Here is a 26,756-nt window from a genome sequence, read left to right as displayed (position 1 = left end):
ATTTCTACCAGATGCAGAGAAAATGGAGGTGTGGTGGCTCATGCCTGTGATCCCAACACTTTGGGAGGCCAAGGCTGAAAGATAGCCTAAGCCCAAGAGTTAGACCAGCCTGGGTAGCACGGCAAGACCTCATCTCTACAAAAAATTTAAAAATTAGCTGGGTGTGGTATCATGTGCCTGTAGTCTCAGCTACTCAGGAGGCTGAGGTGGGAGGATTGCTGGAGCCCAGAAGTTCGAGGCTGCAGTGAGTCATGATCATGCCACAGCATTCCAGCCAGAGTGACAGAGCCAGACCCTGTCTCAAGAAAAAGGAAAACAAAAATCAAGGTGACCAAATAAATTAGAAATGCATTCATTCGGTCAGTCCACAACCATTGATTGAGTAGCCCCTGTATACCAGGCACTGTGGAAAGCCCTGGGACTCCAGGAGAGAACTGGCGTGGCCCCACCCTCCCAAAACTCCCCATCTGGCGGAGGAGACAGAGAAGCATACCAGTGCCTAGTTAAAACTCATGTGTCCAACAACCTCAGCCCTTCTGACCACAGGAGTACTGAAATGGAGTCCTGGAGGCATTTCCGCAGTTGCATTAGACAATGGATGATCTATCCAAGCCCAGTCTACCTTCCTTGCAGGAGAGCCTCGCTCAAAGCCTGCTTACTTTTGCTCTACAAATATGCTTAGCAATCTAGGCGCCCTACTTTCCAAGCCTATAGCAGTTTAAAAGCAGCAAATTCAGAGTGAGGGAGAGGAACTTGATGATAGTGAAAAATGACAGTGTAGAACTGACAGCTAGAAAGGAGACAAAAAGCCATGAAAAGTGGATCCAAAGTCTAAGTACAACTGTCTGGGGCCATCTGGTGTTTGGGGCAGTCTTCTCTAAGCCCAAGAACATAGCCCAGAACAGTGACTTATGTTCAGAATGAAACTATGAGTTACCAGGAGGAGAAGAGAATGAGAAGGGGCAGCTAAAATGTTTCCGAACATAGTGTTTGCCATGCATGATACACAGATTATCTCATTTAATTCTTAAATCAGTACAGTGAGGCAGGCTTTGCTTTCCACTGTCTGTCCATGGGAAAAGTGGGGCTCCAGGAGTTGTGTGCGTGAGTTACCTGGCAGGCATGTGGCAGAAAATCTGCCATTTGACTGTATTATTTTCTTTTCCCCAGAAGTTCAGAAGCTATGTTAGAAAAAGTTTTGTCTTCATCAAAATTGACTGATGTTCTAAATAAAATGTATTATCATTCAAATGGAATAAGCTTCTGTTTTCTGGAAAACTCACTTACAAGAAACAGCTACAACAGGACAGTAGCTGGTTGAAGAACTGTCAGAGCTGATCTGATTTTCTCCTCTGAACTTCCTGCTCAGTGCTGCCTCTTAATTAATTACCACATGGTCTTAATTATCACGTGTGAAGAAAATCTGCCTTTGTGTCTGATCAGAAGGCCTTTTCATATCCTCACTCTGCGTTTTGTTTTTGTTTTTGTTTTTGTTTTGAGACAGTCTCACTCTGTCACTCAGGCTGGAGTACGGTAGTGTGATCTCAGCTCACTGCAACTTCTGCCTCCCAGGTTCAAGCAATTCTCCTGCCTCAGCCTCCTGAGTAGCTGGGATTACAGGCATGTGCCACCATGCCCAGCTAATTTTTGTATTTTTTAGTACAGACAAGGTTTCACCATGTTGGCCAGGCTGGTCTTGAACTCCTGACCTCAAGTGATCCCCCCACCTCGGCCTCCCAAAGAGCTATAGGCATGAGCCAACGCGCCCAGCCACTCTGCGTCTACTGATTCTTACTTCCTCATAAGTGGAGCTGTCTCCTTGCTACAACCTTATAAGATTGAGAAAACTTCCAAAAATGTTTTTGTTTTGTTTTGCTAAGAGGGGAACTTCAAGAATGGACTTCGAGTCTTGTCCCTTTGACTTACCAGCTATAAGTGTTGAGAAAATTTCATCTATAAAATTTAGATAATAGTGCATACCTCATAGGGTAGTTGTGAGAATAAAATAATATATAAAAATGGCAACACACGTAATGAGACCTCAATACACATGAGATCTCTGTCAGTAAAAGATGAGAGTTGTGAATGAGAGTTGTGAAGTCTCACAGGCTCTGCCATTGATTAAATGACCTGGGATTACTAGGGTGACGCTTTTATTCAAAAGTCTAGTCCCCAGCCAGGATCTGGCATTTCTTTTCTTTTTTTTTTTTTCTTTTTCTTTTTTTTTTTTTTTTTGAAAACAAGTTTCTGTGGACTAAATTTCATTCATTAGAGAGAAGCCCTGGAGACTGCCTGCTTTTCTTCAGCTGGGATTTTGTTAGGTAATTAAAATACGAGAGTTTTCTGTATTTTCCACGACAGTTTTGTTTGGGGCAACATTGTAATGTAGTTGCTGGAAAAATGACTGTGATCTGAGGTTGCATTATGAGAAGTACAGTGTCTAAAATGAGGGAAGCGAAGGTCCTGTATCATCGAAGGAGTCTAGCGAAGAGACAGTGTGATCACTGCCTTGAGATAGTTGAAGGGGTCTTTTGTTAAGCAATGTCTATTTAATCTTCAGATGCTTTGCTGAACCAATGGGTGGAGACCACAGAGAGGGGATCTGAGCTTAAATCAAGGAACAAATCTTTTAACTCACATGTACCCCAATGAGCTGCTCCATACTGAAGCCTGGGCTTTCTCAGGTATTAAGGGTGTTTTAGAGGAGTAGCCTTTGGACTTGGGATGAGGGGAGTGCCCCTCTGACTGTTAGACTTGATGGTAACTTTTCTCTAACATATAGGAGTTGTTGGGAGCTCTGGCCTCACTTCTGTGGACAGACCCTCACTTTAGCCTCCTGGACCCTAAGTGGAAGGCAGCAAGAACCTTCCCAGAGTCCAGAGCAATCTCAGGCTTCTCTCGCTACACCCTCCTGTCCTCTCACATCAACCCTGCTGTAGGCCAAGGGGTGCGACATGAATGGTTTCCCAACATCTCCTTCTAATGTGGGTGGCTCCCCAGGGATGAACGGAAGGATTGTTTAAGGTTTCAGTTTAGAATGCGGGCAGTCCATCAATGCACAGAGGAAATTTCCATCCACCCCTGCTCTCTGTAGTCACTTCTGGGTATTTTGTTTACTTACGGGAACATGACCACCACTTAGAAACTTTATTCCGAACCCAATTTTGATGGAACCTGACAGTCCTACAAACTGGGACTTTTCTGCTTGAATCAAAGCTATCAAAAACCATGATTTTCCTGATATAAAATAATGACAATAAGAATTAGAGTCAAGTAGGGGTGCATTAGAACCTTCTGATGACTTTTTTTCTTTAAATGGAAAGCAAGCAGTGTAGCTTTGTACCCTTAAAGTCAGCAGACCTAGATCCAGGTCTGACTTTTCTCTCTGACTGTTTGACCTTGGAAAAGTTACTTTCCCTGTCTGATTTTCAGTTTCCTCCTCTCTAGAATGAGGATGATAAACCACCTCCCAGAGTGAATGTGAGTGACAATCAAATAAGATCCATGTAAGATATAAAAATGTAAGGGACTTTTTTTAGGATCTGAATTTATACACTCTGTGTTTTGGATAAAGATTCAGAGAGACTTCTCGGTTTGCCAAGTGGCATCTTATATAAACTACACACTTAGATTAAGTTATCTTGGCCCCTTAAAAATTGTTCCCCCTGGGTTGTGTTATGAGGCCTCAGCTTTTAGTAAAGATCTATACAAAAATTAGCTTTATGAAATCTCTTTGTTGTAGAGGTTGTGTTGATACTAAACTGGCTAATTTGAGAGTATCCTCTCCATATGGGACATTTTTAGGGTTAGAGACTAGAAAATACTTTGTTTCCCCAAAGATCTGGTATGTTTTCTCCTTATTGATAATGAGAGTTGTGTAAATAACCTTGTTGCCCTTTTCTCTTGGGCTGCTGGGAAGTTCATGGTGAAATTGGCAGCTAATGCTGAATATGGTTAGAACCTTTGGTCTGTCTACATTCTGTTCCTTCTATCTTCGGGAAACATAATTTATATTTTTCTGGGCCCTTATGTTTTAATTTGTATTCAGTACTTATTATTTTATTATACATGTTATCCATAAACTACCTTGGATCCTTTGATAAATAACAAGGAAGAAACCAAACAAGTAATTAAACATTTCCTGAATCCTCTGGGAAGAGGAAGCCTTCCTCCCCACCTATCTTCCAGGGCACAGAGCCTTGAACTGTGCGACTCTCGGTGCCTTCATAGTCACTCCATCTTTTGCAGGCATATGAGGAGAACATGTATGGTAGTAAATACCAGTGGATCATCCCGGGCTGGTACGAGCCTTCTTGGTGGGAGCAGGTGCACACGGAAGCCAACTCATCCCGCTGCCTCCGGAAGAATCTGCTTGCTGCCATGGAGGGCTACATTGGCGTGGATTTCGAGCCCCTGAGCTCCAAGCAGATCAAGACCATCTCAGGAAAGGTCAGTGCCTTGGTCCCCATTTCAACCTTCCACCCCACCTCCTTTGATCACCTTGTCTGATGACATTGGCCAAAAGTGCACATTTATTGTCCCGTGTCACTTTGAGCAAATCACTTGACCTCTCTGAGCCTCTTGTACCTGTAAAATGTGGTATGTACAACCCTCCACTGCTTACCTCTCTAGGCAACTGTGAGAACCAAATGAGGTAAGGATATTGTGAAGCACATAGCACAGTCAGTACACATGTTATGTATACATCTATGGATGGAGTCCTGGCATCAACTTCAGGGCCCTTTAGACTCTGCAAAGGTTCATCCCGTGCTCCTCTTACCTAAGATGTCATTCTCAGTTGTGTTGGTGCTCTCCTGGAGGAGAGGAAAGACGCCTTAAGTAGACTTTGGGAAACACATGCTGTAGAGCTGCCAGACTGCGTCAAACCCCAATTTTGCCACTACCACCTGTGTGACCTTGAACCTGTGTTCTCCAAGCCTCTGCTTCTATATCTGTGTGGATATATATTTTTAAGGGCCACTATTCAGTCCACTGTTGTGATCTTGGGATGTCCCTTCTATAGATGTATCTTCTATATCTCTGCTTCTATATCTGTGATAACCCCCTTCTGGGGATTATCAGGAGGATTGATGGCAGGTGGTGCAAGCCACTAGCATGGTGTCTGGCACCTTGATGCTGTCACGACTGTGAGCGGGACATTGGACAGGGTGTGTCAGCCTCAGGGCCTCTGCATGCTTCCATGAGGAGTGTTACTAATTCCTGCCCTGCTTATCTCGTGGGGCTATAGCGAGGACCAAGTAATATAGGACATGTAAAAGTATTTCCAAAGCACATCATTGTCTATCATTGTAAGTCTTATCAAAGATCAGGTGATGATAGCCCTCGTAAAGGTGGTAACATCCATTTCTCAATTCTGAACAGCAACCAAAATTCAACACAGCAATGCACATAATTCTTTTCTGTGTTCAGATAGTTAAATTATTCACTCAACCCCCAGGGTTCTTACAGACCAAATTTTGTATCAAGAAAAAGCTTTATAATAAAGAAAAATATATGTATATAATTTTATGTATTAATCTCAATTGGAACCAACTCTACATGAATGATTTATCGATTTGTCAAGAAATGGCAAATCATTGGGACATATTTTGTAAACAGCTCTTTAGCTTGTACTGGCACCTGGTTTGAAAATGTTGAAAGAAATATTTTCATACGAAAATCAATGCATATATAACATTTTTTTTGAGATGTTGAATAATGAGCAGAAATAACTCATTTATTCAGTAAGTGTTATTTTTAAAGGTGTCAAATTTTGCAATTTATTAAGATCCTTGGGTCCAGGGATACCCTGTATTTTAATCTAAAAATATCATAAAATTTGAGGAAAACACAAAACCTAAGGGAAAAAAATATCCATGAAAGCAGATGGTACAATAACTAAATGGAGAGGCTTCAGGAAGACCAAAGACTTAAATGGTTGCACAGGAGATCTGTGAGGCTGTCAGGATGAGAGCCATGAGACACTACAGGAAGGACCTCCCTCGGATGTAGTTCTAAGGGTGTGGCTTTCAGCCAGGGTGGGAGCCATGCAGGGCTATGTGCAGGACTGTGAGCAGTACACGAGAGTGCATTGTAGGAAGATCATTTTTTGTAGTGTATTTTGGAGGAAATGTTTTGGCATTTGTAACAACATCCCCCAGATCACTGATTTCCCTTTTCTAAATTTTTTTATTTGGGATTGGTGAAGAGGCTGACCTCTTGCCCATCACTGTCCCATGCATGGGACACCTTGGGGCTGTTCACCCCACGGTTTTGGGAAACCCACTCATAAGCCCACCCCCTGGAGGGGACAGGACCATTGAGGTGGCTTCCAAAAGTCCAGGAGACCCAATCCCTGTTCCCATGGTCTTTGAAGCCAGAGGAAGCATTTCTTACATTACCCCACAGTTACGAGATGGTTAAAGTTACACAAGGAAATTTGAAGCCTCTTCGCTTCTTGGAATCAGAGGGTCCCAGAGCTGCTCTTAGACATTATGGAGTCCAGCTTCCCATCAGATTCTCAGATCTTCCAGTAGCAAAGGAATTCTCTCCCTTAATTCTGCCACCCCTAGGTCCCACTGGAGCTACTCAGATCCTATTGACCCATCTGTCCCACGTAGTCCTTCAGTGACCACAGAGTCACTGCTTCTCCAAACTAAACAGCGCTAGTCCTTCCAATTGTTAGTTCACAGGTCCAGGGCTGGGACTAAGCCTGAAATTTAAAAGGGTGCCAGATACATTGATAACCAAGATTAAACAAAATATGTTAATGCAATTAAAATAATGCCAAAAAAAAAAACCCCCGTGATGAACAAATTGTCAAAATTTTAAATAAAGACTGGATTCACAGGACAGGGATTAGGGTGAGGAAAGTGAGGTGAGTCATGCCAGTGCAAGGTTGGATTCTATCTTTATTTAAAATTCTGATGTTTTGTTCATCATGGATTTCTTGCATTCATTTTTATTTTTAAAATATGTTATTAAAATATTTTTATCTTGATTACTGATAGGGTTTAGCTCTGCTTCCCCAGCCAAATCTTGTCTTGAATTGTACTCCCATAATTCCCATGTGTTGTGGGAGGGACCCGGTGGGAGATAATTGAATCATGGGGATGGTTTCCCCCACACTGTTCTCGTGGTAGAGAATAAGTTTCACGAGATCTGATTGTTTGATAAGGGGAAATTCGTTTTGCTTGGCTCTCATCCTTTCTCTTGTCTGCCACCATGTGAGATGTGCTTTTCACCTTCTGCCGTGATTGTGAGGCTTCCCCAGTCACCTGGAACTGTGAGTCCAATAAACCTCTTTCTTTTGTAAATTGCCCAGTCTCAGGTATGTCTTTATCAGCAGCATGAAAAATGGACTAACACAATTACCAAGATTTTTTGACTCTCCATTAAATTTTGCACCTGAAATTAGTGCTTTATTCACCTCACCCTAGTACAGCCCTGCACAGGTTGTATTTGTCAAACCCCTCCCCATGCTCAGCCTGCTCCTTTGTTGTACTTGCTTTTGTTGAACATTCTCTCTAGAGGGTGTGGGGCCCAGAGTTGAATAAAGTATTCCTATTTATGGTCTGACCACAAGCCAACTTCTCCGAACAGGCTTCAGAAGTCTATGGTCAAACATAGTTCTAGAGAGTCAAGAAATGTTCCTTGAATTTGAATTTGCATTATATATAGCTGCTTGGGGCCATGGTCAACATGGCACTGGCTGATGGATTGATGCCTGTATTTTGGGATCCATCGATGTCCATGAAATCAAGCAAACACTTGTAAAACCACAGCAAGTGTATGGGCTCTTGTCATCCTCACTATTGTACAAATGGAAAACCTAAGAGCCAGAGAGGGGAAGGGACATCCCAAGATCATGAAAGTGGGTTGAATAGTGGTCCCTAAAAAGATATATCCACATTGTAACCCTTGGAACCTGGGAGTGTGACCTTGTTTGGAAAAGGGGGGTTTTGCAGATGTAATTAGCTCTCATGATAAGATTTCCTGGATTAGCCAGGAAGGCCCTAAACCAATGACAGGTGTCCTGTATGAGAGAAAGGCAGAGGGAGAGTTGACACACTGAGAGGAAGGCCATGTGAACAAGAAGGCAAAGACTGGAGAACACCAAGGATTGCTGGCAGCCACCGGCAGCTAAGAGAGGGGCATGGAGTGGAGGGATCTCTCTTAGAGCTTCTAGAAGGAGCCAACCCTCATGATGGGGTTTGGCTCTGTGTCCCCACCCAGGCTCTCATCATGAGATTCCCTGGATTACCTATGTGTCAGGGGAGGGACCTGGTGGGAGACGATTGAATCATGGGAGCCATTTCCCCTTTGCTGTTCTTGTGATAGTGAATGAGTTCTCATGATATCTGGTTGTTGGAATGTGTGTGACACTTCCCCCTTCACTCTTTCTCTCTCTTTCCTTCTGCCTTGTGAAGAAGGTACTTACTTTCCCTTCTGCCATGATTGTAAGTTTCCTGAGGCCTCCTCAGCCATGCAGAACTGTGAGTCAATTGAACCTCTTTTCTTTATAAATTACCCTGTCGCAGGTGGTTCTTTATGGTAGTGTGAGAATGGACCAATACACCTGGCAATGCCTGAATTTCAGCCTTCTGGCCTCCAGAACTGTGAAAGAATAAACTGCTGTTGTTTTAAGCCAGCCAGTGTGTGGGAACTTGTTGGCAGCCCCACAAATCTAATACAATCACCCAGGAGGTAGAGGAAGATCCAGGACTTGAAGCCAGGACTCATAATCCCAACTCAGCGCCCCTTCCCCTCTGCCATGCTGCTCCTCTAGACCTGTGACGTGCTGAGGGACACATCCAAATCAGCTCTTTTGTGGCATCTCAGTGGGCCTCTGTTGTTAAGTGACACACGGGAGCACAGAGTGTGGTACTCAGAGATCTGGTGTGGATCCTGCATTCATACCACTTAATCTGCAACCTCAGCAAGTCACATTCTTTCCCTGGGCTACGTAACTTCTAGGGTGCTTTCACAGCTCAGTTCTCTAACTTGGTATAACTATGGTGTGGAGTTATTACAGCAAGCTCTGTGACATGGTTATAATGTTAAGTCATGTAAGTGCAAGGTTGGATTCTGTATTTAAATTTTTGATGTTATGTTCATCATGGGTTTCTTGCGTTAGTTTTTATTTTTTAAACATGACACTAAAATATGCTTATCTTGATTACTGAGATGTTTTGGCTCCCCTTCACATTTTGTACCTGAAATTAGTGCTTTATTCACTTCATCCTAGCACAGCCCTGTACAGCTTGTATTTGTCAAACCCCTCCCCATGCTCAGCCTGTCCTCTTATACTTGCTCTTGTCAGATCTCCCAGGATACAGGTGACTCCCGACAGACAAAGTCACAGAAAAGGGCAGAACAGTGGCCCCTCCTGGATGCATTCTCCAAGGTTCCCTCCTTTGTATCCCTGTGTCTAGCATCAAGCTGTCCCCAGCTCACTCATTAGCACCAGGAGTTTTCTGGTAGGAGGAATAGCAAGGTCACGGGCTCCCTCCAGAAGCACGTTCTTCAGTCCTTTCCCGTTGGACTGTCCTGCATTGGGACGTGGACCTTCAGGCTTTCTGAGCCCATTCGGAGCTCAATCTTCTGAGACCTCATGAAGACAGCCCCTGGACCCCTGCTTTGGGCCCAACATTGGCTCCTTCTCTCCACTGAGGCTCCCCATCACTATTCTGCTCCCACAAAGTGACTTGACATTGGTGATTTCAAGTGTCAACTTCCATTTTTCAAATCCTGTTCGGTTTGTTTCCTTTGTGAGCATTTATAATTCTGGCTTGATTTCTCCAGCGATGGCTCAGCCTCTCCAATAGGGACATTCTTCTCCTGTTACTGTGCCCCTGCTGAGGCTCAGTGCTGGGCCAAGGCCCCAGATGAGCTGTTCATAGCACCCTGAGACCTCTGGAGTAGCCCTAGCCCTCCATCAAAGGCACAGGTCCATCCTTTGGAAGACTTTGTAATGTTTTCTGGCAAGAAACTTCTGTGACCACCCATGATCATTTATTCAACCCAGCAAATCTAGTGATCCTTCCACTTAGAGCCAATGACCCATGAAAATCTGCACCCATCTCATTACCACTGCGCTGTGAGCACCGTGACAAAGAACTTGGAGTTTTAGGGAAGCACTGAGCTTAGCATGGAGGAAGGAAAGGTGCTGCGGAAAAATAGGAGAACTCCCCAGAGAGCCCAGCTTCACAGCGCTGCTCTCTCCCCTACCCCCCACAAAGCTCCCATTCCTTGCTGCTCCCATTCCTTGCTACTCCCCTAGGCACTCATGGCACTGGGAGAAGGCACTATGTCAGAGGGGGCATGGGCTCAGAAGGAAAAGGCTGACTGGCCCATGGAGGGGCCACTGGCTAGACTTGAATCATGGCCCCAAGACTTCCCAACTGGGTGACTCTGGCAGGTGGCTGGTCATCTATACCAACATCCATACCTCTCCTCCCCTCTTCTAAGTTCTGTAACACAACAAACCAGAGTTCATAACACAACTCTGATTTTTAACTCGGTATGTTGCCACCTCACTGGAAAATGTATTATACATTTCCCAGCCTTCCATGCTAGATATGGCCAGGATTGCAAGTCTGGCCAATGAGATATAAGTAGAAGAGTTATGTGGGACTTACAGAAAGGCTCTATTAAAGGGGGATATGGCCTTTCTTTTTCATTCTCTTTTGTGTTGACTGGAATGTGGATGTGATGGCTGGATTTCTAGTAGCCATTTTGAATCATTAGGTACAAGGTGACCTTGACAAGGAAGCATCATTCTAGGATTGTGGAGCATAAAAATAGGACCCTGGATCCCTTATTACCCTGGGGAGCGACTGTCGTAGCTGTATTGCCCAGCCTCCCCACAGACATCTTTTATATGAGAAAGAAATAAACTATCTCATTTAAGTCACTGATAATTTGTTTTTTCTGTTACAGTGCAGGTGAACCTAAGAGTAATATAGTGATGTTGTGCAAGTCATTTAACCTTTCCCAGTTTTTCTCTCATCTGTAAAATGGGGATAATAATATCTCTCGCACAGATTCGTAAGGATTAGATGAGGTTATACAGTAGAAAGTATCTTACCAAGTGCAAACACATAGTAGGTGCTCAAAACAAATTTTATTTCTCTTCCTTTTCAGGATAGGAACCTTAAAGGTAGGAGGAAGGAGTAGTGAGATCGATGAAGAGTTTATAACCCAGGTCATGTGAGATGAGGAGCAATGGAAGGATTGGGACTACTTTTTATGGTTTCGTTAATTATTTTTATTGAAGGAGAGCACCCATGTAACTACCACCCAGGTCAAGAAAAAGACTATTTGTAGCAATTCAGAAACTGCCTTTATGTGTTACTGTTAATATCCACTGGCAGATGTAACCATTCTTCTGACTTCCTTTGCCATTCAGATGCCTGCTTTTGAACTTTTGAACTCCACAGCGTTTTTTAGTATCTTCAGATTTAGGGAGTGTATTAGTCCTTTCTCACACTGTTATAAAGAGACACCTGAAACTGGGTAATTTATAAAGAAAAGAGGTTTAATTGGCTCACAGTTCCACAGGCTGTACAGGAAGCATGGCTGGGGAGGCCTCAGGAAACTTAGAATCATGGCAGAAGGCAAAGTGGAAGCAGGCATGTCTGGAGCAGAAGGAAGCAGGAGGAAGAGAGAGAAGGGGGAGGTGCTACACCCTTTTAAACAACCCGATCTTGTGAGAACGCACTCACTAGCATGAGAACAGCAAGGGGAAAACCTGCCCCGTGATCCAGTCACCTCCCAGCAGGCCACTCCTCCAACACTGGGGATTACAATTTGACATGGGATTTAGGCAGGAACACAAATGCAAACCATACCAGGGAAGATTCATCTTTCTGGTAGTTATTCTAGTTCACCCTTAAATAAACACCATCTTCTGTCTTTGCCACAGTTTCATCATTCTGCCTTTGCCACAAAACCTTGCATCAGGGCATGGGTGAGGCAAAGGCAGAAGTGAAATGTGTTAATTTTTCTCTTCTTATTCAGTCATCTGTACAGTTTTGATGTTCTCTGTCTTCAGTTATAGATGTGGTATCATTTCGTATAGAATGTTTGTAGCTACAAAGCTAGCTAGTATGGTTTGGGGAGACTTGGGAAAGTTAATATATACACAGCCTCCTTCATCTTCAGCTACCTGGAAGTCCTCTAACTGGTGTGTTTTAATGAACAGAAATTCTTTAATAGAACCCACTCAAAGGCTATGAAGATATTTTCCTATCTTGTGTTTTAGAAACTCTATTGTTTACCTTTCACATTTAGATCTATAATTAACCTGGAATTCATTTTGTATAGGATGTGAGGTAATGATCAAGATTCCTTTTCTTCTTTTCTTTTTTTACATGGATATCTAACTGACCCAACATCATTTATTGAAAAGTCCATCTTTTCCCACAGTGTGCCACCATATTACTTTTGTCATAAAGCAAATGACTTTATATATTTGGTTCTGTTTCTAAACTTTATCTTTTTCTTTTCCATTGTTTTTCACCAAAACATCTTAATGTCTGTAGCTTTATAATAAGTCTTGATAACTACTCATATAGGTTCTCCATCTTAGTTCTTCAAAACTATCTTGGCTATTCTTGTCTCTTTGCATTTCTATATACATTTTTAAAACAGATTGCCAGTTTGTACACACATACGTACATACTTTCTCCGGTTTTTATTGGGATTTTACTGAATCTGTAGATCAATTTAGGGAAAACTGACATCTTAATATTAAAGTCTTCCAATCCATGAATTGTGTATATCCCTGTATTTAGTTAGGTCTTCTTTAATTTCTCTCAGAAATGTTTTATAGTTTTCTGTGTAGAATTATTGCACATATTGGCTGGGCGCAGTGACTCACACCTGTAATCCCAGCACTTGGGGAGGCCAACGCAGGTGAATCACTTGAGGTCAGGAGTTCAAGACCAGCCTGGCCAACATAGTGAAACCCCATCTCTATTAAAAATACAAAAATTAGCCGGGCATGGTGGCACATGCCTGTAGTCTCAACTACTTGGGAGGCTGAGGCAGGAGGATCGCTTGAACCCAGGAGGCGGAGGTTATAGTGAGCCAAGATTACATCACTGCATTCCAGCCTGAGCAACAAAGTGAGACTCCATCTCAATTAAAAAGAAGAAAAAAGAATTATTGTACTTATTTTGTTTGATTTATTTCTAGGCATTTGATATATTTTGGTGAACATATGTGCACATTACTATTGGGTGCATACTTGGGGTGGAATTCTGAGTCAGAGTAGCCATATGTTCAGCTTTAGTAGACTCTGTGACAAACAGCTTTCTAAAGTGGTTATACCAATTTACACATCCGCAAGCAGTGATTGAGAGTTCCAGTTGGTTCACATGCTCAACAACTTTTGGTGTGTCAGCTTTTTAATTTTAGCCAACCTAGTGGGTGTGTAGTGGTTGGTGTCTTGTTTTAGTTTAAATTTGCATTTCCCTGATGACTGATGAAGTTGGACATGTTTTCATATCTTCATTGGCCATTTTGATACCCTTTTTTGTGAATTGCCCATTCAAGTCTTTTGCCCATTTTTCCTGTTGGATACTCTGCCTGTTTCTTACTGATTTGTAGAATTTCTTTTTAGATTCTGGATATGAATTATTTGACAGTTATATGTATTATTTATATCTTCTCCTATTCTGTGGCTTATCTTTTCACTCTCTTGATATATTTTGATGACTAGATATTCCTAATCTTAATGTAATCCAATTTATTAGTCTTCTTTGTGATTAGTATATTTACACCTTGTTTAAGCGTTTTAAGGATGGGGAGAAAAAAAGGTCGGAAAATAAGAAATGAACATATGAGACACATGGGATATGTTGAAAAAGTATAATATATGTATAACTGTGTCCTGGAAAGGGAGGAAAGAGAGAGTAGGCAGAAGCAGTATTTGGTTTTGTTATTTTAGTTTTTTCTGAAAATCACCCTGTCTTGATGATTTGGTTTGGATGTTTGTCCCTTCCAAATCTCATGTCGAAATGTAATTCCCAATGTTGGAGGTAGGGCCTGGTGAGAAGTGATTGGATCATGGGAGTGGATCCCCCCTGAATGGTTTAGCACCATCCCTTTGGTAGCAAGTGAGTTCTCACCCTGAGTTCATGTGAGATCTGGCTGTTTAAGGTGTGTGGCACCTTCCCCCTTGCTCTCTTGCTCCATTCTTGCCATGTGCCACACCTACTCCCCTTTGGCTTCTGCCATGATTGAAAGCTTCCTGAGGCCCTTACCAGAAGCAGATGTCAGCACCATGATTCTTGATTCTGCACCTGGAGAATCATGAGCCAATTAAGCCTCCTTTCTTTATAAATTATCTAATCTCAGGTATTTCTTTATGGCAATGCAAGAACGGCCTAATACACCCACCCATGCTCGTGAAGATATTTTCCTATCTTGTCATTTAGAAGTTTTGTTATATCTTTCATATTTAGACATAGAATTTACTTGAAATTAATTTTATGTATGGTCTGAAATAAGATATTTAATTTTATGAATAATCAATTGATTCAGGACTATTTATTGAAAAGGCCATAATCCCCCATCCCACCACTCATGCTACAGTGTCACCTTTGTCATAAATTAAATAACTGCATATAGTGTGGATATAGACACAAGCTTCTGAACTTCCATTTATCTTCCTTTGGTCTACTTACCTATCTTTTAATCAATATCACCCTGTTTTAATTACTGAAGTATGATTTGATACCTTGTAGTATAAATCCTTAATCTTTGTTCTTCTTTAAGATTTTCTTGGATGTTCTTGGCACTGATATCATTTTTCATTTAGATCTACTAACACATTTACACTTCCTACTACTTTTTTCCTTCCCACATTTCTATTTTTCTGCTTATTATTACTATTATTTTTCTGCCAGAACTTCTCCTTGGTCTTTCTTTTACTGTGACTCTTCTGGAAGCAAATCTTCTAAGTGTCTGGCTGTCTGAAATTTATTTTACCTTTAATATTGAGAGATGTATTGACTAGATAGAGGATTTTAGATGGCCTATTATTTTCTTTTGGCACTGAAGATGTCATTCCATTGTCTTCTGGCTTCCATTGTTTCTATTAAGTCAGCTGTCTGACTTATTGCTCTTTTGAAGTAATGCATCTTTTTTTCTCTAGTTACTTTTAAGATTTTGTTTTTGATTTGGTCTTTGGCAGTTTTACTACACTGTGCTGAAGTGAACTTTCCTTTGTGTCCATCTTGCCTGGAGTTCATAGAGCTCCATAGGATTTCATGAATCTGTGGATTGATGTGTGTTGGAGAAATAGAATAGTATCCTTTGAAATATTGCTTCTGTCTAGTCTCTCTTTTCTCACCTTCCAGGACACAATTATCCATATATTATACTTTTTCAACATATTCCATGTATCTCTTATGTTCATTTCTTATTTTCCAAACTTTTTTTCTCCCTATGTTTCAGCCTGAATACAAACCTGTATTCAGTTCACTAATCTACTTTCTGCTGTGTCTAATATGTTGTTTCGCCTATCTGTTGAATTCTTTATTTCAATTGTATTTTTTATTTTTAGAATTTTTATGTTTTTTCTTTTATAGTATTCAGTGTTCTGATGACATTCTGCATCTTTTAATCAATTTTCTTGAACATACAAACCTTGCTATTTTATTTTATTTTATTTTATAGATAGATTCTTGCTCTGTCACCCAGGCCAGAGTGCAGCAGTGTGATTTTGGCTCACTGCACATCCCAGGTTCAAGCAATTCTCTTGCCTCAGCCTTCTAAGTAGCTGGAATTACAGGTGCCCGCCACCATACCTGGCTAGTTTTTTTCCCATGTTGGCCAGGCTGGTCTTGAACTCCTGACCTCAGGTGATCTGCCCACCTCAGCCTTCCCAAGTGCTGGGATTACAGGCGTGAGCCACCGTTCCCGCCAACCTTGCTATTTTAAAGTTCATGTCTAATAATGTCAAGATTTGGATCACCTATGAATTTGTTTCCATTCCATATACTTTTCTCTTCTTTTTCTTCCTTGCTTTTCTTTTAAAACAATTATCTGGCCCTGTTTCCTGGTGTACCTAGTACATTTTGATTAAATGCATTGTGTATGAAAAACTGTAGAGGCTACAGATAGTGTTTTCTTTCTCCAGGGAAAATGTATTACTCTTCAAGCAAGTAGTTAGAATAGTGGCAAATTGCCTTAATCCAGTGAAGAACTGAGATGATTCCAGGTTCGGTTTTAGTTTTTGTAAGGCCCAGTCTATTTTGGTTTGCCCTGATTCCTAGTGTTTGACCCTTCAATGCTCTCAACTGAAATCCTGGGATATTTGCTGACCCTGGACTCCAATTTTTATTTTCCCAATACTATTAAACTCCAAATAGTTCTGTTTGTTTTCTTGGCTCTTTTGCTTGGCTTCTCAGCCTCTTGCTTTATGCAGCTTAATTATCAAATATTTTAAGTAAAAATGCCAGTCTTAATACCAGGCTCACTTTTTTATGGTTCCTTTTACTCTGGCACCTTGGCCATGCAAGTCTTGCTACCTTGGTAGCCCAGAACTACAGTTTTTGGCTTCCTATCCCTGAGGGACTGCTGAAAACTCTGATCCAATGCTTTCTGTTTCTGTGACTAACCTTCTTACTTACAAATCAGAAAATGCCTCAAAAGGAAAACAGCAAAGAATTTGGGGCCCATCTCAAAGCATTTATCTTCTCTCCAGAATGATGGATTCTCAATCCTAGCTGTCCTGGTTGTTTTCTGATGTCTTTGAAAAGCTATTTTAATATTTTATTCTGCTTTTCTAAATGTTCTTGATGGGAGCTTTGGTCTGATATATGCGATTTCATCATAGAGTGGAAGTCTGAACTGAGATTATTTTGCTTAAAAGAAGGAGAATGCATTAGAAAAGGGGAGGCATCTCCCTGTCTTTGGCTCTTTGAGGGGCTGTTGTGTATAAAGGGAGCAGACGTGTGTATTGTGGCTCCGCAGGAACACGTAGCATGCGAATACAAGTTTCAGGAAGAGAGGCGCAAACTCTGCATCTGGAAGAACAGTCTCCTCAACATCAGCCATTCCCTAAGTGGAAAGTTCTGCCTGAGAGACATAGTGAGCTTCCCAATACTGGAGGAGTATAAGAAGAAACTCAGCAAACACCTGGAAGTTGCTACTGAAAAGATCTAATAATTATCCAATAATCAGATTGCAGGAGGGACTTCATCAGTGGTTACCAATTTTTGTATGCTTGAAATCTGAGAAGGTTTTTAAAAATACAGATTCCTAAGTTAACTCACTCACTGATATACTGAACCAAAATGTAGCCCTGGCATCTGTTCTTTTGTTTGTTTGTTTTTTGTTTTTGAGATGGAGTCTCACTCTGTCACCCAGGCTAGAGTGCAATGATGCAATCTCGGCTCACTGCAACCTCTGCCTCCTGGGTTCAAGCGATTCTTGTGTCTCAGCCTCCCGACTAGCTGGGATTACAGACACCTGCCACCACGCCCAGCTAACTTTTTGTATTTTTCGTAGAGATGGGGTTTTGCCAGGTTGGCCAGGCTGGTCTTGAACTCCTGACTTCAGGTGATCCACCTGCCTCGGCCTCCCAAAGTGCTGAGATTATAGGCGTGGGACACCGTGCCCAGCCCTGGCATCTGCATTTTTAACAAGCTTCCCAAGTGATCTACAAACTGCAGCACAGGAACCAGCAAACTAAATATTCTCTCATGTACTTCCAAATGAGACTCTGTGATTCACACCTCCCACAGGGATGCCAGCGAGAAAGTCTGCCAGTTTCACCTCTGTGGGGATCAGTTGCAGATGTGGAAGAGAATGTATCCTTCTGCCCTCTCTTCTGTCCATGAGGCCCCCCTCTCCCAGGAAGAAGGACTCAGCTCGTTTCTGTTGGGATGACAGACTCATAAAGTTTAGTCACATTGTAGGTTAGCAAGCTTGTGTGGGCTAGCCTTGGAACCTAACCACTATTTATAACATAGTGTCTGTGGGAAAATATGTTCCAAGTTCCAACAAATGCCTTTAAAAAATATGCGCAAGGCCAACCTATCAGTAATTGGGACTATCTGCATAAGTTATTTTGTCAGAAACTTTTAGCATCTCACGATAAACTTGACCTCAGAGGATGGTAATTAATCAGCATTCGGTGTCAGCTTTACAATGGAAGAAATTCTTCTGCCCTGAATAATTGGAGGCCTGCTTTAAGAACAACTATTACTTTTTCTCCAACAATTGTGAGTGCGTTTCTTCCTGCTGTCATTGTCTTGCCCAAGGGAGTTGGTGCTGGCATCGCCTGGGAACAATGATGAATGGCCTGGGATATCATGTGGCAGCAACGACTTCTTTAACCTGGTGCTTGCAAAGACAGCAAGAACTGAGGTCACCGTTCAGGGCTTAGCTACACCTGTGTCCCATTCCAAGGACTCTACCCACAGAAATCTGGTAAAGAGCCGTGTTTCCAGTGTTCTTGGCCCTCCTCCTGATCCTTGTACCTGGGAAGGACAGTTTTTTGAGATAGATGAATTTACAAGTGGCATATGTAAAGTTTATATAGGGACTTTTGTTGACCTCAAGGCCAAATCCAGTAGACAATATGATCTTGATCCCCTTAGTGTCCCACAAAACAGAACAAAACTATATCAAGGAAGTTTAAAATTACACTCAGTTACCACGTGGTGAGACCACACTGGGAATGTTCACCTCAAGTCTGGACCTCCCGCTTTTAAAGGATCATAGAAACCTTGAAGGCTGCTCCAGTGTCATGTTCTGGTCAGGGAGGTGGTGTAGAAATGTCATCTGAATGTAGTCATTAGGTTGAACAAGGGAATTCAAAAATGGACACCACCAACCCTCAAATGCCATTGCGTGCATTGGAGAAAGCTCATAGGAGCAAAATCCAAAAGAGAAGTCAAAGGGGCCTCATTTCTGTGATGCTTAACGCAATTAATTAGAGAAACACACATCCAAGTACTGTTTAAATCCTTTTAAAATGGTCAGTAGTTAACAACCAGAAATAGACACAAATCACATTTTAAAAAATCAAAGAAAATACAGCCAAGTAGTAAAAGATGGAAAAATAACAAGGAGACACTAAAACAAAACATTAAATGATGTGACATCAGCATAGCAAGATGGTATAGGAAATTCACCTAACATAATTAGGAAATTCACCTAAAAAATTAAGATTGCTGGTTAATATTTAAAATAAGCTCATTCTAATCATTAAAGAAATGCAAATTAAGATTAAAAGAATACTTTTTTCTTAACAAATATATATGTATGTTTTTCTTAACAAACTGACAATTGAGTTAAAAATTAAAATACCTATTGTCAAGGACGCAGGGAAATGAATACTTTCATACACAGTAGGATTACAACTTTTTGTATTTGGGAAGAACAATTTTGCTCCTTGTTTGCAAGGAATAGGTGTGCTCCTGTGTTTTACAGACAGAGAAACTGAGGCCTAAAAAGGGCCTAAACAGGTATCGTTTGAGATTCTGGTGATACCTCAGTGATCAAGACAGATCACATCTCCAACCTCATGGAGCTTAATTCTAGGTGGGTGGGGAGGGAGGAGTGAAACCACAGACTATAAGCAAGTAAACACATAAGGAGGAAAATTGCAGGGAGTGACAACTGCAATAAAGAAGATAAAAACCCCTGGCCTCAGGCTAGGGGCTTTTACAACGGGTGGGTCAAGGAAGCCATCCCTGAGAAGTGACAGGTGCTGACATTTGAATGCTGAGAAGTATCATGCCAAGAGCTGGGCAAGGAGCTTTCTGGCAGAGAAACAGCTTGTGCAAAGCCCTGAGCTGCAAGCCAACTTGATGTGATCAAGGGACCCAAAAGGTTTAAAGAGAGAGAGCTTCATAGTGGACTGTTTCCTCCTTCTCCAGGCAGAGTGAAAGTGGTGGGGATGACTATGAGCTTCAAGAGCCAGTGGGCGTGGAGTGTGGGTGGGTAGAGGAATGTGAGTAACAGGACAAACTCAGGGAGCAGAGCTGGGCTAGAAATGCTGGTCTCTTTGAGGAACCTGGGATTTAGGGGGAGTTTCTGCCCACTGTGTATCTTGAGTGATGAGCAGAGTGGTGGTAGCTAGAGAGGATGCATTTCCAAGGAAAGCTGCAAACAGATCAAACAAACCTGAGCCTTCCAGGAGGACCCTGAAACAGGAGGAGGCAGACTCCTGGCCAGGACTCATTCACATTTGGTCATGCAGAATTCATTGCCTGCAGGGTCCACAGCCAGAGGCACTTGGCATTCAGCCCCAGACATCTGTGTGGGTGACCCTGCAAGAGACTTGGCTTCTTGGCCCCGGTGGGCTCCAGCCATGGAAGACACAGTCTTTAATGGCCCAGCTCCACCACCTTCCTTAAAAACACTAGACATGGCCCAAACAACTTGTGGTAGTTTTCAAAAAGCAATTACGACTTTAGAAATCAAAGAGGAAAGAAGTAGCCAAGATGAAATGGGAAGGTAGTCTGGTGCCGCCCCCCCACCGCCCCAACACACACACACACACACACACACACACACACACAGAGGCTGTGTAACCTTGGACATGTCTCTGCACCTCTCTGTGCCTCAGGCTGTAGACTGACTGAGTGCCTGTGACTGTCCCTAAGGGGCCCTTCTCAGTATAAACTGACAAAGAGTCAATTGTCCTGTGTGTGATTTTTCCCCAAGGAGGGTTTTTCCAAAGACCAAGCCTGGGCCCTGATGACATTTCTGGCAGAGGAGTTCAGAAGTGATTTGAAAAAAGACCCATGAAGGAGCTGAGGGTAATGGGTCCCCCAGGGTTGCATTCATCTGGAAGTGCAAGTTCCAAGGTCTGGAGTAAAAAGGCAGTTTCGTTACTTTGTGGCCACAATCAAAATGTTAACATCACCAATGAAATTCCTTTATGAAATTCAGCTCAATGGGAGAAAAAAAAAATCTTTTTTTCAATGCTGGCCTATTCAGACTGTTATATTATGGAAGGTAGATGGAATAGCAGGAGGGATGGATGCTGCCTGACACCTGAGCAACTGGGCCTTGCCCTGGGTCCCGTGCTCTAAGAGGTCCTCATTCAGGAATCTGCAAGCCACGGACACAGCCCACTCAGACCTGCACCCAGACTGTGCCCTGAATTGTCAGCCCGTAAGCTGGAGCCACTTCCAGGGTCTAGGGAGCCTCTTGCCCCAGTTCTTGAGGGTAGACTGTGCCTTTGAGGGTACAGGGAGCTACTGATGCTGGAAGGGGAAGGAGGTGTGGACTGAGCCTGGCTGGGCTGCAGGATGGAGAGGGGTGGGAAGGGAAGGGGAGGGGTGGGAAGGGAAGGGGAGGGGTGGGCTGAGCAGCACATGGTCAGCTCCCTCTGTGCTGCTGAAACTCAGAGAAGTCCCAGAATTCTGAATTCCAGCTTGGCCTTCCAGATCCCTAGGAAGGTGTATTTTTTGTGATGAGGAGATAGAGAATATTTTTGAACACTTTGTTCATGTGCTATAACTTTAATATTCAGACATATGGGATATGGGCCTCTACCTCACCCCAGGCCCTGCAAGTTTAGAGGGAAAGGCCTGGTTAGGGTGTATTATCCCCTCTCTCTAGTCTTGCCAAAAGACAGGGTTTAAATCTCAGTCTTGTCACTCACTAGCTTTGTGGCACTAAGCAGGTTGACCCCCCTGAAAATGGGGGGTCTGTAAAATGGGGACAATAACAGTACCCACCTTATGAGGTTGTTGTGAGGGTTAAATGGGATAATGCACATAGAGTCTAGCACTGTACCTGGCACCCTGTGGGCACTGAAGAATAGCAGCTCTTCTCAGCATCAGGCACCTGATGTCCCTGCCTAGTATAACTTGGGATTCCCCCAATCCCCTGTTTTTCCAGACTCCACAGCAGTATGAGAGAGAGTACAACAACAAGCGGTCAGGCGTGGGGCCCAGTAAGTTCCACGGGTACGCCTACGATGGCATCTGGGTCATCGCCAAGACACTGCAGAGGGCCATGGAGACACTGCATGCCAGCAGCCGTCACCAGCGGATCCAGGACTTCAACTACACGGACCACACGCTGGGCAGGATCATCCTCAATGCCATGAACGAGACCAACTTCTTTGGGGTCACGGTCAGTCCCACGCCTCTGGGCTGTTTTCCTTAGTGTTCCTTGTAAACATGCAAAGCAAAAGAGGGGCTGTTACAAGCTTTCTGTTATGCGATCTGTTATCTCTGATCATTGAAATAACTAATTGCAGGCCCTAGGATTGCAGGGCTGTTCAGACAAGGGGCAGGTGCAGCGTGTGCTCTCGGACACATTGGGAAAATGCTTCTCTATGACTCATGGATAAGAAAGGGCATAGAGCCAGGTACTTGCTGAAGGTAGGCTTTCACTCTGCTACAAAAATGGTTGAAAAGCGTTCTATCCTTTAGGCTATTTACATTTTAGAGCAGTGGCTCTGTGCTCCCTGGCATAGTACCTGGCTTCAGGCTGCTAAACTACCTCCTGTTATGAAGATGTGAAAAGTTTTTTTGTCATTGAATGTAAACAATTAGCATACACAGACAGCCTCTTCAATCTCCGTGTGAATTTAGGATGAACTATGTATGACATGGTGCTGTAAATTATTCCTCTTGTGGACTAATTTTGGTGACCATCTTTCTGTCTCTGCAGTCTCTTAAGCAGATTGACTATGATGCATGCCACATTCAAGTTTAATTGCGTAATAAAACAGTTTTCTTTCTGTTCTTGAAAAAAGAAAGAAAAGAAAAAAGAAAGGGCGTAGAGGCCGGGCATGGTGGCTCACGCCTATAATCTCAACACTTTGGGAGGCCGAGGCGGGTAGATCACCTGAGGTTAGGAGTTCAAGAGCAGCCTGACCAACATGGTGAAACCCTGTCTCTACTAAAAATACAAAATTAGCTGGGCGTGGTGGCGCATGCCTGTAATCCCAGCTACTCCGGAGGCTGAGGCAGGAGAATCACTTGAACCCAGGAAGCAGAGGTTGCGGTGAGCTGAGATCATATCATTGCACTCCAGCCGGGGCCACAAGAGCGAAACTCCATCTCAAAAGAAAAAAAGGGCATAGAGAGTTGACCGCGCACACAGTGCAGGCGCAGTTTACCAGATGGTGGGCTGGGGTGAGCCAGGAGAAGCTCTGGACCCCAAATCAGGTTCAAATCCTGTGCCTTCATTTACAGGTTACCTTCTTTGAACTACAGTTTTCATTCACACAATGGAAATCATACTTACCTTGTAAGCTAGTTTTAAAGATTACACATTACACAATACAACTTGTTAATATTTATTGAGCAAGCTACTTGCTCTGAGCCTCAAGTTTCTCATCTGGGAAATGGGGATAATAATATAAATCTTGCATGGAAGTTGGGAAAATAAGCAATGATAATATGGCTAATACTTCCTGATTGCATATTATGTGCTAGACATTGTGCTAAGTACATAATGTAGTTAGACTCAATAATGTATGCTTAGTGGTGGCACATAGCAGGCACTCAATAAGTGCTATTGTTACTGTTAATAATGATTACACTGTATCCTTATGCCATCCATAGGAAATAGGTACTCTTATTATTCCCATGAATAGTGAGGAACCTGGAACTCAGAGTATTTAACTACTATAGCTAATCAGGGTCAAGTGGGATTTGAACTTGGGTCTAGCTCTTAATTGCTACAGAAGGTGGTGACCTTCTGGTAATGGACCAAAGTGGTAGTTATTTATGTCTCATAATGTATTCGTCAGTGCCTCTGCTCCAGAAAATATGGAAAATTCATCTGAAGAATAGGTTGAGGGGGCTAAAATGCTGTCCTGTGTTCTAATTTAAAGATTCAGAGTACAGTCAGTCTGTCTTGAGGAATTAAGGGTAGATAAGCTGAGCTAGCTGGGGCATTTCTTGAATATGCATATTCATGCATGCCTGTGCTGAGGCTTGTATTGTTGGTCTGGTGGGCCGGAACCTGTGCAGGTACTAAAGGTGTGGATAATGGTGTGGATGCCAAGGTAAGATGGGCTCCCTGTCCTAGAGCCTGTGGCTCACAGGCAGGGGCAAGACCTAGACAAAAACAATGAGAGGTTAAAAGTGCTTGGCACTGTGGGAGAAACTATTTGAGCCCAAGCCCGAGCCCAGAGGTATTTTTGTGACCTTTAGTGAAAAAGTCAGGGTAGGTTTTTTGGAAGAGGTGGCATTTGACCCATGCCTTGAACTGTGGGCAGGAGTTAGACATGAAGACAGGGGCTGGCCAGAGGGAGCATGGTGAGCAAGGGAGAAATGCAAGAGGGAGGGAGGGAGCATGGTGAGCAAGGGAGAAATGCAAGAGGGAGGGAGGGAGCATGGTGAGCAAGGGAGAAATGCAAGAGGGAGGGAAGGACAGTTAGTTGGGCTGAAACACTGGGAAGCTGGATGAGGAGGCTGGGAAGGGAAGTTGGGGTCCAGTTCTGGAGGGACATGCTAAGGAGACTGGCCTTCATCTTCCAGGCCAACCATTCCCAAAGTGTGGTCTGCATCATCTGGGAGCTTGTTAGAGATGCACATTCCCAGGCCCCACACGGGCCCATTAAATCAGAACCTCTCGGGGTGGGGCCCAGCCATCTGTGTTTTAACAAACCCTGCAGGTGGTTCTAATGCACACCAGGGTTTGAGACCAGTGCTGGGGGGCAGTGGGGAGGCACTGAGGTGGCACTGAGGTTTGCTCAAATGAAGTCGATTTCCAAAATCCCTGAGCAGAGCCATTCTGGACTAAAGGCTCTGAAAAATTCACTCCCACAATGTATTGGCGAAGTCCATTTTTGTAGCACAGCCTAGATTCAGGCTGGAAACTTTAACAGCTTTCCTCAGACCAGTAGCTTAAAGAATTATTTTTATTCTCAGAACTCCTTGTTATAAAATCTCACGTGGAGCCTGGTATATAAAACAGATTAAAGAAGAGCTTCGCAGTTGAACAGAGAAGGAGCCCTGAACTCTGCCTGTTCAGCCCCTTCTTCCTGCAGCCCCCTCCCCACCCCTGCAGCCCCTGAGATCCCTCCCTCAGAAATGCTGGACAGAACACCCATCAGCATACCTCCAAAGTCCTTTCTCCTCATCCTACAAGTTCATGGACTGAGACTCAGAGAGGGGTGGGATTCGCCCAGGGTCCCACGGGTAGCATTTTGGCAGGGCTGTTTCAAAATGAATTCAAAGTATCCAAAGTTGAAATGGATGAATAGAGAGCTACAGAATCTAGAAAGCATTTTGCCATCCTTCATAATCCTAGAACTCTGCATTTTGCCTAGGTGCCTGATAGATCTTAGTTGGAGATCATTTATAACCACTTCTAAATGCTCCCTTTCATCTAAGCCAAATAATACATAATCCTTACTTGATGAGCAATTAGATAGACTGCCTGAAATGTTCTCCATGGCTTGAGAATGAGTTTCTTTTTAATGGGAAATTCCTTGGCACCTATTTATGTCTGCTTCAGCTTGTGACTCAGAACTCAGTGAACATCAGAACTGAAAGTCGTCTTAAATATCCTCAAATTCAATGCTTTTGTGGTGTAGATGAGTGTCTGAGGTCCAGAAAAGGAAAATGACTCCTTCAGAGCCACGCAGCAAGATGGTTTGGCAGAGCTGGAATGGTAGCTGGACAGGCCCTGCCTCCACCCACTCAACACCATCTCCCTTTTCTTTGCATAAATGCCCCTTTAGTGGAGACAGACCGCAACAGTGAAACAGTCCTGCACTCCATGTTACCTTCCTCCTATCCCCTTCTTTGTCACATATTAATAGGTGCTTGTCACTGGGTTGTAGACAGGTTTCGTTAAAATTGTCTTCTGGTCACAGCAAAAAGGACATCTTCTGACAAAATAAAAAGTGTCTCTGTGGTCCAAGGAGACCAGAGAAGGCCAAGTTCAGCTATAAATAAAGAGTTAGAAAGGAAAACAACATGGGAGGTGGAAATAAATGGAAGCATTTTCCATTTGCTGAAGGATTTTCATTATACAGCACACACAGTATCCATTTTTCCACTCTTAGGCAGACATCTTAGTCTGGGTGCCCCCTCATTTAGCATGTTTACTATATGGGAAATCGTTTAAACACATTAAATTAATTATATCCATGACTCAATTTCAATTGATTCAATATGCACACTCTCTGCCGGGAGCTGGGCCTGTGGTCCCGGCTTGGCATGTGGATGAAGAAATGTCTTCCATGCATCCTAGGTTGGGAATCCACCTTAACTCAAGGCGAGTTCTGTTTTATCTTCTTAGAAGCTCTGCTCCCAGGGACTCTCCTCAGGGAACACTCTGAAGTGGGATTCCATGTCCCTATGGCCCACCGATGACTTGGGGGTGCCGTACATCTCTCTGATGTTCAGCCCTGGGATTGGCCCTCCATGGTTTAGAAGTCTCAGGATGCTTCCCCTCCTCCATCCCCCTCTTCTGTCAATTATGCGACCAGGAAACTCAGGCTAGAATTGGCTATTTAAATCTCAAAAGCCCAGAGCATTCTGAGAATCCCTTTCTCTGAAAATGACAGGGCTTGGAACCCAGCTCAGCAGAGCTCATCATTAGAGCAATGATTCTTAACCTTCTAAAGGCATGAGAATCTCCCAGGGCACTTCATTTAAAATTCAGGTTCCCTGGCCCCACCCTATAACTTCTGATTCTGTGGTCTTATGGTAAAGCTCAGGAATTCACATATTAAATAGCAGTCTGAGAGATTCTTAAATAGCAACCTGAGAATTGCTTGGGGCCACAAACACACACACATTTTTGTG

The 26,756-nt window shown here is 43.2% G+C and overlaps 1 protein-coding gene across 2 annotated transcripts in view; it reads left to right on the top strand.

Moving 5' to 3' along the window:
- GABBR2 (gamma-aminobutyric acid type B receptor subunit 2) overlaps nucleotides 1-26,756 on the top strand; it is a 413,665-nt gene that overhangs the window by 232,019 nt on the left and 154,890 nt on the right. For both annotated transcript variants that reach the window (XM_024252745.3, XM_054520353.2), the window contains 2 exons: nucleotides 4,249-4,449; nucleotides 21,877-22,113. In XM_024252745.3, coding sequence (XP_024108513.1) covers nucleotides 4,249-4,449; nucleotides 21,877-22,113 — 438 coding nt within the window. The remainder of the gene's footprint in view (nucleotides 1-4,248; nucleotides 4,450-21,876; nucleotides 22,114-26,756) is intronic.

Source organism: Pongo abelii, chromosome 13 (genome assembly GCF_028885655.2).
Source record: "Pongo abelii isolate AG06213 chromosome 13, NHGRI_mPonAbe1-v2.0_pri, whole genome shotgun sequence".
Classification (NCBI taxonomy): Eukaryota; Metazoa; Chordata; class Mammalia; order Primates; family Hominidae; genus Pongo; species Pongo abelii.
This window is presented reverse-complemented; position numbering and strand designations above follow the sequence as displayed.